The sequence below is a fragment of the Anomaloglossus baeobatrachus genome, chromosome 1 (genome assembly GCF_048569485.1).
Source record: "Anomaloglossus baeobatrachus isolate aAnoBae1 chromosome 1, aAnoBae1.hap1, whole genome shotgun sequence".
Classification (NCBI taxonomy): domain Eukaryota; kingdom Metazoa; phylum Chordata; class Amphibia; order Anura; family Aromobatidae; genus Anomaloglossus; species Anomaloglossus baeobatrachus.
In genome coordinates, this window is record NC_134353.1 from 2,735,472 (window position 1) to 2,756,266 (window position 20,795).

At 51.9% G+C, this 20,795-nt stretch overlaps 2 protein-coding genes across 4 annotated transcripts in view; one reads left to right on the plus strand and one right to left on the minus strand.

Moving 5' to 3' along the window:
- Positions 1 to 19,937, minus strand: part of C1H2orf81 (chromosome 1 C2orf81 homolog) — a 29,344-nt gene extending 9,407 nt beyond the window's left edge. Inside the window, exons 1-2 of one of the 2 annotated variants that reach the window (XM_075345476.1) lie at positions 19,763 to 19,937; positions 287 to 514 (exon numbers count right to left, since the gene is read on the minus strand). In XM_075345476.1, coding sequence (XP_075201591.1) covers positions 287 to 514; positions 19,763 to 19,810 — 276 coding nt within the window. In that variant the 5' untranslated portion in view covers positions 19,811 to 19,937. Of the gene's footprint in view, positions 1 to 286; positions 515 to 19,646; positions 19,716 to 19,762 lie in introns of those variants that run through there. The other variant, XM_075345483.1, reaches the window with a different exon arrangement.
- A 12-nt stretch (positions 19,938 to 19,949) lies between these two features.
- The window catches only part of WDR54 (WD repeat domain 54), a 67,461-nt gene continuing 66,615 nt past the window's right edge, over positions 19,950 to 20,795 (plus strand). For both annotated transcript variants that reach the window (XM_075345505.1, XM_075345496.1), the window contains exon 1: positions 19,950 to 20,059. In XM_075345505.1, coding sequence (XP_075201620.1) covers positions 19,990 to 20,059 — 70 coding nt within the window. In that variant the 5' untranslated portion in view covers positions 19,950 to 19,989. The remainder of the gene's footprint in view (positions 20,060 to 20,795) is intronic.

Below are 20,795 nucleotides of genomic sequence, written 5' to 3' on the forward strand. Positions count from 1 at the left end.
CATGATATACATATATAGCTGCAAAAGATTATTTTAATAATCAATTTAATAAAGTCGTAATTTTAAGGTTATGCACCGTCCCAAATAGCTTTTTGTGGTTCTATAGATAATTTGGTGTGGTCCCTTGGTACAGGGGCTATTGTAATAGGACAAATGATGCAAAGTCCTCCTATTACTCCATATGACGTCCTCCGGCTTCGCGAGATAAACCCTTCCATTACTCCATATACACTACACGTAACCCCTTCTATTAGTCCACGTAATTCTTTGTATTGTTCACATGTACCTGGTGCTGGAGATAGACCACCAGGCACTCCTCCATGACGTGGCTGAGCAGAGAATCTACTATGTCTCCCACCACATCTTCTCCATCTTCAGCCGTCACCATGGACATCCAGTCATCCTCGGTGAAACGTCCTGGTATGATATCCACGGTCACAGGTGGGAGAGGAGCCACTGTCACAGTTCGGGACTTGTCCCCCCGAGACTTGGAGACAGAGGCACGTGGCACGACCTGTAGGACACAAGATATAATGGACGATGACTCCCCGACTTATGTGATGTGAATGTACCGGATAATGACCGCAGGCGTCTATGGCGTCGTCTCTACATGATAACACCGTGTAATCTATAAATACTATGACGGACTGAAGATCACTCCAGGAAGAGGAGCAACGATGGTGGACATGTACAAGGAAAACATGCAAGTATGTCTGCTCTTGGGCTGATCAGAAGAAGCCCATCACTGCCAGTGGCCAACGCCCTCCTATCATGGAGGGAATACAATATCCATTCAGCAGAATACACAGAACATCTGCAGAAAGCTCAGCCTGATCACTGCATTGCCCCATCAGAAGAGTGTGCGACTGCGGAGTAGGATCCCTGTATACAGCGGGTATCATTACACCAATTTATTAGCACCCAGACTTGTATATCTGAAATAAAGGATTAACAATCACAAAGATCAGGTGTCATTTCTAGTCACGGCTTGAGAAAATAGGGAGACCCCAGGGTAAGAAAAACATAGAGACAGGCGATCACTTTCTTATAGTGGCCTCCATATCACACCCCCCACCCCAGAAAAAAGCATGGTGGAGGAGTTGGATTCCTCCTGTCAGAAAAATGCTCCTTCACCCCACTCCCACTGCCACCCTCCGTTACTCTACCCTCTTTTGAGGTGCACTCTGTCCGCATCTATTTCCCCTCCAACTTCCAACTGGCTGTCATTTACCGCCCTCCAGGGCCAGCCACCAGCTTTCTCAAGGACTTCACCACTGGCTACTTTATTTCCTTTCCACCGACATCCCCAGCATCATCATGGGTGACTAACATCCCCATTGACACTTCTCACTCATCTGTCTCTAAACGATCACTCGCTTCCTCCTTCGGCCTCACTCTATGGTCCTCTGCAGCTACTCACAAAGATGGCCTCATCTTCATTCACCTCTATTCCCTAACTCACCTCTCCCCCTGTCTGACCACAACCTACTCACATTCTCTTCCCTCTCTTCTCCAAGTACACAACCCCCCCTACACAAACTTTCACACCCTCGCAGAAATATCAAACACCTTGACTTACATTCATTTTCTCAGTCTCTTTTCCCTCTTGCAGACATTGCATTTCTACACGATGCAGATGCTGCTCCCACCACTTTATACAACACCACCATCTCTGCAGCTCTCGAATCAGCTGCCCCTCTCACACACACCAAAAACCCGCACAATCAACAGGCAACCCTGGCACACGAGTCAGACTAAAGAGCTGAGACGGGCTTCCAGTATTGCTGAGCGCAGATGGAAGAGGTCTCATTCCACTGAGTACTTCATCACATACAAAACAGGCCCTCACCACTTTCAAGTCTCCACTCATTGCTGCAAAACAAACCTACTTCTCATCCCTCATATCCTCTCTGTCTCACAACCCTAAACAGCTATTCAACACTCAACTCTCTCCTCTGTCCCCCAGCACAACCTCCCTCTCCTCTCATCTGAAGACTTTGCCTCTTTTTTCAAACTACTCAGCCTTCTTCCTCTAAATCCAGCTTCTCCACCATGACCGAAGATCATCTTTCCACTCTACTCTCAAGATCACATCTCACCACCTGCCTGATTGATCCACTCCCATCCCACCTCATCCCCAATCTCCCGACAGGCTTCATACCAGCCCTAACCCATTTCTTCAACCTATCACTAACAACTAGTGTATTCCCTTCATGATTTAAACATGCCTCCATCACACCCATCCTCAAAAAGCCCTCCCTTGACCCAGCCTCTGTGTCTAGCTACCACCCCATATCACTTCTCCCCTATGCCTCAAAACTACTGGAACAGCATGTCCATCTTGAACTGTCCTCACACCTCTCCTCCTGTTCCCTCTTTGATAGGTTACATTCTGGCTTCCGACCCCATCATTCCACTGAAACTGCCCTAACTAAAATCACCAATGACCTACTAACCGCCAAAGCCAAGCAACACTACTCTGTCCTCCTCCTCCTGGACCTGTCCTCTGCCTTCTACACTACTCTGTCCTCCTCCTCCCGGACCTGTCCTCTGCCTTTGACACAGTAGACCATTCCCTCCTACTACAGATTCTCTCATCTCTGGGCATCACAGACTTGGCCCTATCTTGGATCTCCTCATACCTAACCAACTGAACTTTTAGCGTCTCCCACTCGCACATCATTTCCTCATCTCGCCCCCTATCTGTCGGTGTCCCCCAAGGTTCAGTTTTAGGACCCCTACTGTTCTCCATCTACACCTTTGGCTTGCGACAGCTCATAGAGTCCCATGGCTTTCATGGCTTTACTCTGATGATACGCAGATCTACCTCTCTGGACCTGACATTACCTCCCTACTAACCAAAATCCCACAGTGTCTGTCTGCTATTTCATCCTTTTTCTCTGCTTGATTCCTAAAACTGAACATGGACAAAACAGAATTCATTATCTGATACATTACAAAGTTCTGAAAATCCTTGACCAGTGAAGGCCACCAAAAGCAACGAGCAATCAGCTAAGTGGACTTGCATATGCCCATATGGCCAGCAAGCTTGGATTCGTGTCCCCAGGACAGAATTCTCCTCCTAACAGAAGGCGCACAGGTTTTACCAGGAGCAATTTGAAAAGAACTAAAGCCACTTCCACAAACTTTGCCGGGTTAATTATATGCTGTGGCTCCTCCTCTTAATCAGCCACATCAACGGGTCCAGACAGAGCATCCGCTTTCACGTTCTCTGCAGGACAAAACTGCAACTCAAAAGTAAAACCGAGCAAAGAAGTGCACCTACATGGCTTGGTGAGGATTTAACCGTTTGGTGGACTGTAGAAAGGTTAAATAGACCATGTATATTATCACTTGTGAGCTGAAATATGCTAATAGATGTCTCCATTCTTCAAGTGCCATCTTAATGGCTAAATAGCGTAGAAGAAAATCCACAGGAGAAGCACCTTGCAGAAGGACTGCTCCAGCACCAATAAAGGAGGCATCCACCTCCAGGAGGAACTGCTTGTTAGGGTCCGGGTGGTGCAGCACTGCAGCTGTCACGAAGGCCTCTTGGAATTGCAGAAAGGCTGACATGGCAGACTCACCAGAATTTTGTACTACATCCCTTTTTTTGTTAAGGCAGAAATGGGAGCCATGAGGGGCGAGAAGTGTGGAATAAATTGCCTGTAGAAGTTGGCGAAACCCATGAAGCGCTGGATGGCACGCAAATCTCGAGGACGAGGCCAGGAGAGAACTGCAGAAGCCTTCTCTGGATCTCTCTCAAAACCCTGGTTGGAGACAATATAGCCGTGGAAGGGCAAAGAGGTTTTTTAAAGAAACATTTGGACAACGCTGCAAACAAATTGTTCTCCCAAAGACGCTGGAGAACTTGACGGACGTGACTACTGTGGGTAGGAAAATCAGAGGAGAATATCAGGATGTCATCCAAATATACGACCACAGAAACAGAGAAGGTCTGAAACATTCCTTAAAAATGGCAGGCACGTTGCACAGACCAAAGGGCATGATGAGATACTCATAATGACCATTAGGGGGACTAAAGGCTGTCTTCTATTTGTCACACTTGTGGTTTCAGATCACGTTATAAGCCTCCTCTTAGATCCAATTTAGTGAAGATCTTTGCCCCATGGATTCGGTCAAATAACTCGGAGATCAATGGCACACGGCACTTGTAGAGATGGTGATTTTGTTGAAAAATCAATAATCGATGTAGGGCCCTAGAGAACCATCCTTCTTTGACATAAAAAAGCAGCTGGCTCCAGCCAAAGAAGATTACGGATCAATCCCTTGGCCATTTTTTGTTGAACGTATTTGGACATGGTCTGAGTCTCAGGCAGGGATAGCAGATATTTCCAGGTAAAGCTGATAGTACCAGGTAAAATGCCAGGTAGAAGATCAATGGGACAGTCATAAGGTCTGTGGGGTGGCAAGACCTCAGCCTTCTTTTCTCAGAAGACATCAGCAAAGGCACGAAAATGGACTAGTAGGGAAGCAAAGTAAGATGGCACGGTGGGCAGTGTCTTTGCCGTGACCTTGGCGAGGCAGATGGCTGCACAGTACATTCTTCAGTGAAGCACCTGACTGGTAGACCAGTCAATAACCGGCAAGTGAAGAAGCAGTAATGGAAAAACCAAGAGAACAGAATTCCAGATCTGGATAGCATGAAGAACAAGATTTTTTCCGAATGCAGCAATCCAATCCATAGCGTTACTGTCTGCAAGACAAAGGCTCTGCCAGGAGTTACCTGTTAATGGTCTGGGATAATTCAGCCATCGTGTAGGAAGCTGAAGTTGACGGACCAAATCCTGACAGATGAAGGTGCCCATGGAGCCAGGCCACAGTTACTTCACTCAATAGCTTTTGAGAGCAATTACTCTCACCTATGGTTATCTTTCCGACCAACACTAAGTACTTTGAGCTTCCTTCCCGGACTCACAGGGAGCTGGCAAACAAAATGTCCCTTGCCTCTGTGGCAGGTGCCCCTGAGGCTTCAGTCACCACAGGGTATTGCATCTGACTTAAGGTGCAATGCTCATCCTGGGTAAGAGGAGGTTAACCACTAGTGATGTGTCGGTCGTGAACGATCCAACACAAAGATCCGGCTCAATGCTGTGACTGACAGGAGCCGGATCACCAGTGTGAGCCACTAAAATCTCTAAACTGCTCTTTTCGCCACTGAAACCACGCCCACACGAGGCTAAACTCCGCCTACTCAACAACCTAATTGGGTGCTTGTAAGTGGGCGGGGCTTAGCCACAGGTGGGCGGGGTTTTGGCGTTACTATAATCTTAAATATGTGTTCCCCTGGGGTGAACATATTTAATAAGAAGCCGAGAACGATCTGAAAGATCCGACTCTTTTGGGTGAGCGGAGCCATGGGAACCGGATCACCAAAAAGAGCCGGACTGCCCATCACTATTAAACACTGGTGTTTTCTAGCTTACTCAACACAATGAGTCAGCAGTTACACAATAAACTAAGGTGGTTTCACGCCAGACTGCAAGTGGGCACCATAGCAACGTGTTTTCCCCAGCACTGGTGAGTCATCAAGAAGGTGGGGTTTGACTGGGGAAGTGAATGAGCACACACAGTTGCACTTCAGAACAGTTTTAGCTCAGAACAGTTTGGACGCAGGAGAGAGAACAGCTTGAGGCAGAGAAGAGCAAGGCCTCTGGGGGGATGCTGAAAGGCTCCCCCCAGAGGGGCCGACCGGGTACCGGGCAGACCGAGAGAGAGAAGCAGGAGACGAATGGGTGGAGCTGTGAGACAGAGGAACAACTCGGTAGCCGGAGGGTGAGCCCTAACAGCCCCTTCGGGACCGGCGCTACACAGGGTGCAAAAGCCCTAGGTTAGTGCATGCTTCACGTTTGACTACCAGAATCTACAGGGAAGGGGGATTTCACGTCCCATTGCCCACCTCCAAAAGTCCCGGGGCACCAGCAGCATATAGAGAAAGGAGCCACGGCCACGGTCGGGTCCATAACAAGTTTTGTGCTGCCTGCGTATGGGACGGAAACTAAATCCAAGGACACTGGGGTCCCCAAGTAGCTTCAAGCAGCACACGATCTGTGAGTAAAACACCTGGAACCGCAGCTCCTGTGTGAGACTCTGATTTGGCAGGGCCGCCCCCCGCGCTTCGGCGCTAATGGCCTTTTTCCCCCATCACCACCGTCCTCTCTGGGGCTTGCTCCACCTGTGGGGAGCTGGACTATCTGAGCTGCGGTAACATCAGCCCCGGAGGAGAGCGACATTTCGCAGCGGCTGCTAATCCCTGGTCACATACCACGGGTGGCGCTGCAAAGCAAACCCCCATCCCCTACTACCAGTCACCTTGCACCTTCTTTTATGTAGCTGACGCAGCCACGAAGCCGGGTCAGGCCATTCACAGCAACCCTAAAAACCAGTGGCCCAGTGACGAGTAGCCCTGCAGGTCCCGTGGGGCGCTACACCTCCATAGTACATACAAACATTCTCGGTGTATCGCCACTTTTGTACCTGCATAGAAGGCTTGACCTGCTCAACCTGCGTTGGCTCAGTGGCTGGTGGTATGACTTGCAAAGGAAACTGAAAGTTGGGGGCCAGTCTGGGTGGTTTTCTGGCACAAGACGACACTGAATCTTGTTCGAGGCACTCTCGTGGAAGTGGAGACCGATCCTGGTGGCCAAGTGAATCACGGAGTCAAGTGAGGATGGTAGTTATCGTCCAACTAACTCATCCTTGATATGACAGGCCTTGCCAGAAGGTTACTACCAGAGCTTCTTCGTTAAACGTCAGCTCCACCATCAAGGTATGGAAGAGTAAGGCATACTGGGTATGATGTCCGAGTTCTTTTTCAGGGACAAAAGGGACAAAGCAGTTGAGGAGCTGCAGCCAGGAATCTCGAATACCGCTTGGAAGGTCTCCAGAAACTTCCCAACATCACAAGTCTCCGGACCACTCCCAAATAGGATTTGCCCAGAGTAGGGCTTTTCCAGACAGCAGAGAAACCATGATCGGTATCTGGAACTGGTCTTAACCCACAACCCTCCTTGGGAACCCCATTGTTGCGGGATGGAAGTGGGAGCTTGAGCTTAGTTTTTAGGGCTAGGACAGACGCTGAGTAAAACGTTCTGAGTGGAATGCAAAAAAATAAATAAAATAATCGCATTCCACCTGGACCCATGTTACTCTATGGGCCTGCTCCCATCTGCAATTATTTTCTCAGCCCTAATCGGACCGAGAAAACAGTCGCAGCATGCTGCCGGTGGAATCCGATCCATGTTCACTCACACCCATACAAGTCTATGGGTGCGAGAGAAACATTGCACCGCACTCACATTACACTGGAGTGCAGTGCGATAATCGCATCAGCTGGCAAAAAGGGAAATGGGGAAATTAATCTGTCCCTCTGCTGCGCAGTGTCCGCCTTCTCCTCCGCAGAAGTGATCTGATCACAGCACAGTGGCATGACACTCGGATTACACTCTCAGCACAGCGGGAGCAGAAAGTCGCATTTGATGCCTTACGCTCGTGTGGCCCCGGCCTTACACAGAAAGTGATGCACAAGGCAGCTTGGAGGGAGGGGGGGGGGGGTCGCCAGACTGCGCCCTAATTATCAGATCAGAGGGGTCAGGTAGGTGTGAACATACCCTTACGATGTGTGAACAATGAGTTAATTTGCTCAGTTTTTGGAGAGGAGACTCTCCAACTCTTCAATAAAAACTCCTGGTTTTTGGAGAGTTCCTTTCTCAGTGTGAATAAAGCCTTGGAACAGAAAATATCTAAGAAAAAAATAAGCCTAAGGATTGACAGAGTCAAGAAGTGTGATGATGAGAAGGGTGTGTCAGGTCCAGTCCTGGGGTGCTATGCCGGGTGTACCCCAGTATCCACACGCAGACTCCTCGGGGTGGAGGACGTGTGCGGCACATGATCTGCAGCTCCGGGCAGACAGGAGATCCTGGAGCAGCCGGGCAGGATAAGGAGCCGGTGCACAGGTGGCTCCGGGCGGATCACATCCAGGCGTCAGCATATACAGCACTTACACACATCAGACTGTCACTACCATCACTTCTATTATGGATCGGGGCAGAGGCTCCATACCCCTGTGCTGGACCTCTGGACATTGCCTGCCATAGAAGTGAATGGGAGTACAGTGCCTCCTGCTCAGCTGCTTCTGAATTTCCCATAGAAGTAGATGGGAGCAGTGTGCCAATGACAGGCAGCTTGCAGGCAGGACAAGGTCACGGGTGCCCAGGGAACACAGGGTAACCTATGCTGGCCCTAAGGCTGGGGCCCCTGCGCTCACCCTCACACCCGGAGGTACCCTTGGAGGTAGGGAGGTCCGGGCCCCCATTCTGGCCCTATCTCCTGTCCTTGTCCCTGATGGTAAGACCCCCTCCACAACCCACCACCCGGGGTAAGGGGCAAGAACAGAAGTCAACAACCCCACCGACAAATAAAGATTATCAGTGGTCAAGACTACAACAACTCGTACACACGGCAACTGCACACAAAGGAGCCACTAATAGTGCACAAGGGGACACAACATAAAGGGGAAGGGGGGGGGAACAGACTACTGGGGAACATCCATACCGTACAACAGCCACACCTAGAACTGCTGCAGTCAACACCAATGCTGCAGCCCACAGGGAAAGTCACAGATAGGGGGTCTCTCCAGCTCCTTACTCCTCCTGGCCAAGCTTCCACATGTATGACAGTAACGGCCCCCTCTGCTGGAAGCACAGGGAATATAGGGTATATATAGAACCTGGGCATGGTCCAGACCGGAAACACCTGACCAGGAGCTGCTTGAAGGTAAATTAACATTAACTCTCTCCTCCCCAAAGCAAAGGGAATCCATTTCATCAGCAAGTCTCACAAGGTAAAGTGAGATTATGGTCCAGAACCTGTCACAAAACTGCAACAGAAAAAAGACCGTGACTGACAGGTGATGAGGCATGCTAGACCGGGAGCTGGGAGCGGGACCAGGAGAAGAGCGGGGAGCGGGGGAGAAGAGCAGGGAGCGGGGGAGAAGAGCGGGGGGCGGGGGAGAAGAGCGGGGAGCGGGGGAGAAGAGCGGGGAGCGGGGGAGAAGAGTGGGCCCGGGGGAGAAGAGCGGGGAGCGGGGGGGGAGAAGAGCGGGGAGCGGGGGGGAAGAAGAGCGGGACTGGGAGTGTCACATGGTGTTTGGCTCAAAATGCATCGAGTGTCATGGCAGCATCTGACACTGTTCACACTGCAGAGTCTGACACGCCTCACTTTGCCTCCTTTGGGTCTTCTGAGTTACACACACAGGCTCAGGCATTGACCAGCTGTGTTCTCATTAGCCTGCCGGTTACCTCTTGGATCACATGTTCTGAGAGACCCTATCACTGTTACTCCCCACCTTTTTAAAATGGAGTATCCTCTCTTCCCATTCCAACTATAGCTTTGGCTACACTGGTCCATGTGCTGTTGTATCCTAGTCCTCCTGGTAATTGCATTACTTTGTACATGGAGTTGTTGTGGAGTTCTCTCATCGTCTTGCTTCCTTCCTGCTCTTATTTTCCTCCTTATCACTTGTTTTCTAATACCTTTGTGTTAGTGTGCTGTGTGATCGACTTTTGGTTGCCCCTGTTTGTCCCTATCTGTGGGTTCTACCACTCCTATACTGGCCCTCCACTGGGGTGAGGGATAAGGGGTAATAGATCAGAGCTGCACAGGAGCAGGGCAAGGAAAGTGGCCCAAACATCATCACCATCAGACATATCTCTGGGATCAGGGACTGCTATGGCCCCCCTAGCCTGAGGTCCAGTTTAGGAGCCCCTTGTTATCCCATCCCACCCCATAACATTATAGTCAGCCCAATTTAAATTTCTTTATGGGCCCCATTGCTATATTTTCAGGGCAGTTGCAGCAACAGGTTCAGTCTGCTACTCCGGCGCAATCCGTGTTGTTGGCCAGAACGCAAACTGCCACTGCCGGAGAGAGTTTCAGGAGATTGCAGCTGGTTTGTCACATTTAGGGAGGTGTATCTTGCTGTACAGATTCCTATTTTAAGCTTGGTTCACTGTTCATTATTTGTACTGCTTCTGTGTACATTGTATTGTTTGTAAGTAATCACCTCCTATAGTGCAAGGTTATAGCCTCTTGAGGCGCTTCCGTCCCTGGGTGTGGGGGAAGGGGCCTAGAGTCCAACTACTGTAAACTCTCTGCTTACCTGGGGGCGAAGAGGAAGGCTGTTTGAGAACTTCAAGAGTGAAGCAGGAAGATTGAACCTCTGGGAGAAACTGGCTTCTCAGAGAGACCGGGACATTTATCGCTTATTGGATTATATTCATATTACTGGACTAATTTTACCCTTTGTTTAGTGGATTCTGTTATGGACCATTTGAGTTGCTTAGAATAAATGTTCTTTGGATTGTACAGCCATCTCTCGCTCTGTTGTGTGATATGGGAGAAGGACCCCATCACAGGAGGCATGTAAATTATTTTTTTGCCTTTGTCCTCATTCCTCTGGGAGTGAGGCGCAGTGGGTGGGTGTGGCCTCCGTAGGCAAGCAGGTACAGTAACCTCTTCACATGGGACGTTCCTCCAAGCTACATGGGCTCGGGTGAGGTCTCCGGAGGTAATGTCTGTACAGTAACCTCCTCACATGGGACGTTCCTCCAAGCTGCATGGGTTCAGGTGAGGCCTCCAGAGGTAATGTCTGTACAGTAACCTCCTCACATGGAACGTCCCTCCAAGCTGCATGGGCTCAGGTGAGGCCTCCGGAGGTAATGTCAGTACAGTAACCCCCTCACATGGGACGTCCCTCCAAGCTGCATGGGCTCAGGTGAGGCCTCCAGAGGTAATGTCTGTACAGTAACCTCCTCACATGGGACGTTCCTCCAAGCTGCATGGGCTCGGGTGAGGCCTCCGGAGGTAATGTCTGTACAGTAACCTCCTCACATGGGACGTTCCTCCAAGCTGCATGGGTTCAGGTGAGGCCTCCGGAGGCAATGTCCGTACAGTAACCTCCTCACATGGGACGTCCCTCCAAGCTGCATGGGCTCGGATGAGGCCTCCAGAGGTAATGTCTGTGCAGTAACCTCTTCACATGGGACGTTCCTCCAAGCTGCATGGGCTCGGGTGAGGCCTCCAGAGGTAATGTCTGTACAGTAACCTCCTCACATGGGACGTTCCTCCAAGCTGCATGGGCTCGGGTGAGGTCTCCGGAGGTAATGTCAGTACAGTAACATCTTCACATGGGACGTCCCTCCAAGCTGCATGGGCTCAGGTGAGACCTCCGGAGGTAATGTCCGTACAGTAACCTCCCCACATGGGACGTCCCTCCAAGCTGCATGGGCTCAGGTGAGGTCTCCAGAGGTAATGTCTGTACAGTAACCTCCTCACATGGGACGTCCCTCCAAGCTGCATGGGCTCGGGTGAGGCCTCCAGATGTAATGTCTGTACAGTAACCATCTCACATGAGACGTCCCTCCAAGCTGCATGGGCTCGGGTGAGGTCTCAGGAGGTAATGTCTGTACAGTAACCTCTTTACATGGGACGTCCCTCCAAGATGCATGGGCTCGGGTGAGGCCTACGGAGGTAATGTCAGTACAGTAACCTCCTCCCATGGGACGTCCCTCCAAGCTGCATGGGCTCAGGTGAGGCCTCCAGAGGTAATGTCTGTTCAGTAATCTCCTCACATGGGACGTCCCTCCAAGCTGCAAGGGCTCAGGTGAGGCCTCCAGAGGTAATGTCTGTACAGTAACCTCCTCACATGGGACGTTCCTCCAAGCTGCAAGGGCTCAGGTGAGGCCTCCGGAGGTAATGTCTGTACAGTAACCTCCTCACATGGGACGTCCCTCCAAGCTGCATGGGCTGAGGTGAGGTCTCCGGAGGTATAATGTCTGTACAGTAACCCCCTCACATGGGACGTCCCTCCAAGCTGCATGGGCTCGGGTGAGGCCTCCGGAGGTAATGTCTGTACAGTAACCTCCTCACATGGGACGTCCCTCCAAGCTGCATGGGCTCAGGTGAGGCCTCCAGAGGTAATGTCTGTTCAGTAACCTCCTCACATGGGACATCCCTCCAAGCTGCAAGGGCTCGGGTGAGGCCTTCGGAGGTAATGTCAGTACAGTAGCCTCACATGGGATGTCCCTCCAAGCTTCATGGGCTTGGGTGAGGCCTTCGGAGGTAATGTCAGTACAGTAACCTCACATGGGATGTCTCTCCAAGCTTCATGGGCTTGGGTGAGGCCATGTTAGACACTGGGCGATTGGGGGATTCCAGCCTGGGTCTACGCATCTCCTCCACCATGGTGTCTCAGTGTTTGTTACCTGCCAAGGTTAAAATAAAGGGATGTTACTATTAAGGTATTTCTAGATAGTGGTTCTGGGGCAAACAGTCTATGAACAGATTTCTCGCTCCTCTGGGATAAGGGTGAACGAGTTATCTAATCCAGTCCGAATTTTTACCACTGACTCGTCACTTCTCTCCCAAGGGGTCTTTATGAAGTGTATGGAAGTCTGTATAGGGGTCCTCCATTCAGAGCGGATTACATGCTATGTGCTCAGAGACCTTCCTGCACAATTGTGTAAGACTTCTCTTGGTTTATATTACATAACCCGGTTGTTGACTGGAAAACCCAGGACATAATAGGGAGCTCTTACTACAATGAAGACTTACTAGGGATCTGTGTCTCATAGATATCCACCAAATCTCAATTTTAATAGGTTTCACTTTTTTGTAACTTATCATTCAGGGTCTACAAAACACAAAGGTTGATGCAGTGTCCAGGAGTTTTTCGGGCTGGTAGAAGAGAACCTTGTGAGGAACCTGAGCCCATCCTGAAAAGGGGAGTGGTGGTGTCAGCGCTCAGTACGGAGGTTGAAGCGGAGATTGCAGAGGTCCGGGATGAGGCACCAAATGGGGTTCCAGCTAACAAGTCGTTTGTCCCTTTGAATCTTCACTTTTAAGATTCTGGGGGAACATCATGATTCTGTCCTGGCTGGTCACCCTGGAGTGTAAGCTGTGGAGACACGCGGGTCAGTGGGTGCTCTCCTGTGAAGACACGGGGGTCAGTGGGTGCTCTCGTCCACTGGCCTTGCCGCCTTTAGAAAGACAGCATGGCCCAGGGCTCATCCCAACTGAACGCCCGACCTCCTTACCCGTGGGTGGAACACTACTCAGACAACACAGGGTGAGGGAATCACAATATTAAGGCTCTATTGGATCCCAAACAATTAACGGAACATAGCACATAACCAACAAAAACACAGAATATAACCGGCAACAGTTTCTCACCCTTCCGCTGGCTCACCAGGAATTAGAATGTCTGTGCCTCAAAGCTTGCAGGGCTACTTACTCCAATCCAGCAGCACCCCGCTTTCGGCGGGCACCCACCGAGAATGGAAGAACACCAGATTTAGGAAGCCAGCAGAGGACCGCAAAGCCTGTAGTCAGGTGACTGGATAGTCCCAAGCTGGATTCCATCCTTAGGTAGTCCTTGATATCTCAGCCAAATCCTTGCATTCGATGCTGAAGTCCATATAGTATTATAATGCAGGTTCGGTTATGGCTTGCCAATCGGATCCGCAGGTCCTAGGTTGGTAGCATGTAGCAAGAGTCTACCCGGGCAATGGACAGTCCTCCTTCTTATACCCCTGAGCTCTCCATTCAGACCACCGGGGTCTTCACAATTGGGGAATAAGACTGGGCTCTTATTGGCTAGATTTCAAGCTGCATATATAAAATATCCCTAATAGTAATGGTCTCTGGCAGAGACGAGGGAGAGACAGCTAAGTTACATCATATACAATGAGAGGTTCGCATAATTGATTTGTCTGGGTATCTGACCAGACCTTCACTGGCCAAGGCAATTACATGAGTCAACAAGAACTTTAACACTAGACTCCTAAGAGTCTTGTAGAAACAATGAGGGGCTTATCCCCCGTTTATAAACAAACCATCATCATATCTGGCTGAATTTTAAGAACCTTAACCCATGCTAGGCACTGACAGAGTCCAGGTCATTACATTCCTCCCCCTTCTTAACATTAGCCAGACAGGATAGGCTTCCGATCATCCTTCTCCACTTGTCTGATAAGCTCTAGGGAGGGGTCTGTTAGTTGGGCTTCCCTGAATTCCTTACGATCTATCACCCCCCAGTGAATGGCCACACTTGGGTCTGATGTACTCACATTCGTTGGCTCCGATGAGGAGGCTGAAGATTGAGGAGGAGGGTTCTCCTCGGGTTGGTAGAAAGACCTGCACCAGGATGGTGATTGGCTTGGCTGCAGGTGATGGCAAACTGGCTGAATAGCCTTTGTCCTAGGTCATTTCGCAAAATAACAGGGGTGGGGAGGCCATCCATGAGCCCCAGTTCAACCTCTCCTTGGTCAGTTCCCTAGTCCAACTGCACTCGTGCCAGAGGGATGTTCGAGCGCTGGCCCCCTGCAAGGGAGATGGTCACTTGGCGGCCAGGTAAATGTTGTTCTGTGGGAACAATGTCTGGGCTAACCAGGGTGATGGAAGATCCAGTGTGTTCAAGTCCCAGAGCCTGTATATCACCGACCTTGACCGTCTGGATGTGATGATGGAGGTTGGCTGGTGTACGATGTCCAGCTTGCCGTAGGGTGTGGACTGGGTAAACCACTTCCTCAGCTATTGGTGTTTCTCAGGAGTAGCATTCCTCAGGTCTCGTTGGTTCATCTCGGCATAGGTTGACTGGTTGGACTGGCAGACGGGCTCCAGGCATGGGGCCCCGACTTTGAAGACACTCTTTGGCCATGTGTCCAAGGCGCCCACACCTATAACAACGCCGTGGGTTAGACAAGTCACCGGCCCTGTTGGTAAACCTTTGTCTTGTTGGGGCTTCTGTGGTGTAATGAGTTAGTCGAGCACGGGAGTCTGGAGGTCGCTTGGATCCATGCTTGAGGGACCTCCTGGGATCGGTGGGCCTATCGGGTCTCCAGCTGGGTCGGTTGGCTATAAACTTGTCAGCCAATCGCGCTGCTTGCTCTGGCATATCGGGCTTCCTGTCAGCAACCCATTCTCGGATTTCCGGGTCCATCTTTTCCAGCAGATGTTCGAGCACCATCACACCATCACATCCCGGAGGGCATCAGCGGAGTGCGCAGTCCGACCATCGAGCCAGCGGTTAGGGTCGTCGGAGTTGACTGCCAAATTCGACATATGAGACACCCTGGCGAGACATAGTCCGGAACTTAGTACGATGTCTCTCGGGGTTTATGGTAAAAAGGGCCAACAAAGTGTCCTTAATAATTCCGTAGTCCAAGCAGACCTGAGGCCCAAGTGATCGGACAGCCTCCTGGGCCCGGACAGGCAAGCTTCTCCACAGGTATTTGGACCACTCAGCTGTGGGCACCTGGTGCATACGCATTAGCATCTCAAAGTTTTGCAAGAGTTCATCTATGTCAGTGCTGGAATCATTAAACACTAGCACGTCCCTGTAGCGAAGATAACTTTCTTGTGGTGGTTTATCCTGGAGGTAGGTGCTTTTGGTAAGGAAATAGGAACTCCCAACACTTATTGCAGAAGCTTCAGGCCCCAATGCAGTCAACAATTCCCTGACTCGGTCTGCTTGGGTTTGATTTGTTTCCACTGGATCTAGGATGAGACACATGGTTTACATCCTCTGATACCACATCGGCGGCGGTGTCCTCATCATCCTCAGCATCATTCTGGGTCTACCAATGGACCAATTTCCGGATCAAGTCCGACCGAGTGTCAGCGTTCCTGTATTCAATCTTTCGCATCTGGCACAGATCCTGTAACATCCATTTACTGCTGCGGTCGTAACTCCTCTCCGGTCCTTGTCCCATGGCTGAGCTGGTGGGGTTGGACATGGCAGCGTCCGAAACCTGAATGCCTCCCCTATGGCCTGCTGGGTATTCTCCTGTGCCTCCCTGGTTGTTTAGCCCTGGACAGTGTCCAAGAACACCAGTCCTCTGCACCTTCTCTGGAAAAAACAGGCTGATTAGTATCCCACCACTGCCATCAATTGTGGAGACACGGGGGTCAGTGGGTGCTCTCCTGTGGAGACACGCACGGGGGTCAGTGGGTGCTCTCCTGTGGAGACATGCACGGGGGTCAGTGGGTGCTCTCCTGTGGAGACACGCACGGGGGTCAGTGGGTGCTCTCCTGTGGAGACACGCACGGGGGTCAGTGGGTGCTCTCGTCCGCTGGCCCGGCTGCCTTTAGAAAGACAGCATGACCCAGGGCTCATCCCAACTGAACGTCCGACCTCCTTAACCGTGGGCGGAACACTACTCAGACAACACAGGGTGAGGGAACCACAATATTAAGACTTTATTGGATCCCAAACAATTAACGGCACATAACACATAACCAGCAAAACACACAAATGTAACAGGCAACAGAGTCTCACCCTTCCGCTGGCTCACCAGGGATTAGAATGTCCGTGCCTCAGAGCTTCCAGGGCTACTTACTCCAAACCAGCAGCACCCCGCTTTCGGCGGGCACCCACCGAGAAAGGAATAGCGCCAGATTTAGGAAGCCGCCTGAGGATTGCAAAGCCTGTAGTCAGACGACTGGGCTGTCCCAAGCTGGATTCCTTCCTTAGGTAGTCCTTGATATCTCAGCCGAATCCTTGCATTCGATGCTGAAGTCCATGTAGCATTATAATCCAGGTTTGGTTATGGCTTGCCAATCGGATCCGCAGGTCCTAGGTTGGTATCATGTAGCAAGAGTCTACCCGGGCAATGGACAGTCCTCCTTCTTATACCCCTGAGCTCTCCATACAGACTACAGGGGTCTTCACGATTGGTGAAAAAGACTGGACTCTTATTGGCTAGATTTCAAGCCGTATACAAAATATCCCTAGTAGTAATGGTCTCTGGCAGAGACGAGAGAAACAGCCAAGTTACATCACATACAATGGGAGGTTTGCATAATTGATTTGTCTGGGTATCTGACCTTCACTGGCCAAGGCAATTACATGAGTCAACAAGAACTTTAACACAAAACTCCTAAGGCTATGTGCCCACGCTACAGGATTTACCGCGGATTTACCGCGGATTTTGCCGCGGATTTACCGCGGATTTGCCGAAAATCTGCAGCAGCAGCACTTCCAAGCCATTTCAATGGCATTTTGGAAATGCTGTGCCCATGCTGCGGATTTTTCCGCGGCGGATTTGCCGCGGATTTTGATCCGGAAAAATCTGCAGCATGTCAATTGTTTGGTGCAGATTTGGTGCGGATTTTTGGCTTTGAATGGGGAGAAAAAAAAAAAAAATCCGCATCAAAATCCGCGGCAAATCCGCGGTAAATCCGCGGCAAATCCGCGGGTGCGGATTTGCCGCGAAAGTCGCGGATTTTCAGGCAAAAAAATCCGCAGGGACATTCTAGCGTGGGCACATAGCCTAAGGGTACCTTCACACTTTAGCGATGCAGCAGCGATCCGACCAGCGATCTGACCTGGTCAGGATCGCTGCTGCATCGCTACATGGTCGCTGGTGAGCTGTCAAACAGGCAGATCTCACCAGCGACCAGTGACCAGCCCCAGCCAGCATCGACGTGCAAGCGACGCTGCGCTTGCACGGAGCCAGCGTCTGGAAGCTGCGGACACTGGTAACTAAGGTAAACATCGGGTATGGTTACCCGATGTTTACATTAGTTACCAGCGCACACCGCTTAGCTTAGCGCTGGCTCCTTGCTCTCCTAGCTACAGTACACATCGGGTTAATTAACCCGATGTGTAATGCAGCTACATGTGCAGAGAGCAGGGAGCCGCGCACACTACTTAGCGCTGGCTCCTTGCTCTCCTAGCTACAGTACACATCGGGTTAATTAACCAAGAATCTGCAAAAACATTAGTGCATGCCCTCATCATCTCCCGCCTCGATTACTGCAACCTCCTGCTCTCTGGCCTCCCTTCCAACACTCTTGCACCCCTCCAATCTATCCTAAACTCTGCAGCCCGCTTAATCCACCTCTCCCCTCGCTACTCCCCAGCCTCGCCACTCTGCCAATCCCTTCACTGGCTTCCCATCGCCCAACGACTCCAGTTCAAAACATTAACCATGACATACAAAGCCATGCACAACCTGTCTCCTCCCTACATCTGTGACCTAGTCTCCCGGTACCTACCTGCACGCAACCTTAGATCCTCACAAGATCTCCTTCTCTGCTCCTCTCTTATCTCCTCTTCCCACAATCGTGTACAAGATTTCTCCCGCGCATCCCCCATACTCTGGAACGCTCTACCTCAGCACATCAGACTCTCCACTACCGTGGAAAGCTTCAAGAGGAACCTCAAGACCCATCTCTTCCAACAAGCCTACAACCTACAATAGCCCTCAGCCCAGTAGACCACTGCACAACCAGCTCTGTCCTCCCCTATTGTACCATCACCCATTCCCTGTAGACTGTGAGCCCTCGCGGGCAGGGTCCTCTCTCCTCCTGTAGACTGTGAGCCCTCGCGGGCAGGGTCCTCTCTCCTCCTGTAGACTGTGAGCCCTCGCGGGCAGGGTCCTCTCTCCTCCTGTAGACTGTGAGCCCTCGCGGGCAGGGTCCTCTCTCCTCCTGTAGACTGTGAGCCCTCACGGGCAGGGTCCTCTCTCCTCCTGTAGACTGTGAGCCCTCGCGGGCAGGGTCCTCTCTCCTCCTGTAGCCTGTGAGCCCTCGCGCGCAGGGTCCTCTCTCCTCCTGTAGACTGTGAGCCCTCGCGGGCAGGGTCCTCTCTCCTCCTGTAGACTGTGAGCCCTCGCGGGCAGGATCCTCTCTCCTCCTGTAGACTGTGAGCCCTCGCGGGCAGGGTCCTCTCTCCTCCTGTAGACTGTGAGCCCTCGCGGGCAGGGTCCTCTCTCCTCCTGTAGACTGTGAGCCCTCGTGGGCAGGGTCCTCTCTCCTCCTATACCAGTCTGTCTTGTACTGTTAATGATTGTTGTACGTATACCCTCTTTCACTTGTAAAGCGCCATGGAATAAATGGCGCTATAATAATAAATAATAATAATAATGTGTACAGCAGCTACATGTGCAGAGAGCCGGAGCCGGCAGCACAGGCAGCGTGACAGCTTACCCGATATTTACCTTAGTTACCAGCCTCCGCAGCTCTCACGCTGCCTGTGCTGCCGGCTCCTGCTCGCTTCATTTGTCGCTCTCTCGCTGTCACACACAGGGGGATGGTGCAGGGGAGGAGGGAGGGCCACGGAGGATGGTGCAGGGGAGGAGGCAGGGCCACGGGGGGATGGTGCAGGGGAGCAGGGAGGGCCACGGGGGACGGTGCAGGGGAGGAGGGAGGGCCACGGGGGACGGTGCAGGGGAGGAGGGAGGGCCACGGGGGACGGTGCAGGGGAGGAGGGAGGGCCACGGGGGATGGTGCAGGGGAGCAGGGAGGGCCACGGGGGATGGTGCAGGGGAGGAGGGAGGGCCACGGGGGATGGTGCAGGGGAGGAGGGAGGGCCACGGGGGGATGGTGCAGGGGAGGAGGGAGGGCCACGGGGGGATGGTGCAGGGGAGGAGGGAGGGCCACGGGGGATGGTGCAGGGGAGGAGGGAGGGCCACGGGGGGATGGTGCAGGGGAGGAGGGAGGGCCACGGGGGATGGTGCAGGGGAGGAGGGAGGGCCACAGGTCCGGGCCCCGCACTGCAGTGTATGGGGGTCTCGGTTATCCGCTTACGCTGCACATCGAGTGACAGACCCCGCACGCGTTACCTGGCCGGAGGGGCCGCCGCACGCGTTACCTGGCCGGAGGGGCCGCCGCACGCGTTACCTGGCCGGAGGGGCCGCCGCACGCGTTACCTGGCCGGAGGGGCCGCCGCACGCGTTACCTGGCCGGAGGGGCCGCCGCGGACCCGCTCTCCGGTTTTGCTGCTCATTTTGGTTGAAACGTCCGGGCTGTGAGGCGTTACCAGGCAACGAGGACTCCGCGGCCGCAGGAAATGATGTCACAAGGTGTAACTAGGATACAAGGACGCAGCGGCGCAGAATGATGACGTAAGCGGTCGCCTACAGCTACAGAAGTAATCACTGCTGGAGCCGATCACATGACCAGACGATGGAAGATGACGTCATCGGTGTAACCATAGCAACCAAGGCTCCGTGTACCGATCACCGCAGCGACTCCGGTAATTACACATTATTATCTATAAATATTCACACAGCAGCCCCCTATACACATAGACTAGCCCCCTATACACATAGACTAGCCCCCTATACACAAACACCAGCCCCCTATACACATAGACTAGCCCCCTATACACAAACCATCCCCCTATACACATAGACTAGCCCCCTATAGACAGAGACCAGCCCCCTATACACATAGACTAGCCCCCTATACACAAAGACCATCTCCCTATACACATAGACTAGCCCCCTATACACAAACACCAGCCCCCTATACACATAGACTAGCCCCCTATACACAAACACCAGCCCCCTATACACATAGACTAGCCCCCTATACACAAAGACCATCCCCCTATACACATAGACTAGCCCCCTATACACAAACACCAGCCCCCTATACACATAGACTAGCCCCCTATACACAAAGACCATCCCCCTATACACATAGACTAGCCCCCTATAGACAGAGACCAGACCCCTATACACAGAGACCAGCCCTCTATATACAGAGACCAGCCCCCTATATACAGAGACCCCATACAGAGACCAGCCCCCTATACACAGAGACCAGCCCCCTATATACAGAGACCAGCCCCCTATATACAGAGACCCCATACAGAGACCAGCCCCCTATACACAGAGACCAGCCCCCTATATACAGAGACCCCATACAGAGACCAGCCCCCTATACACAGAGACCAGCCCCTATATACAGAGACCAGCCCCCTATAT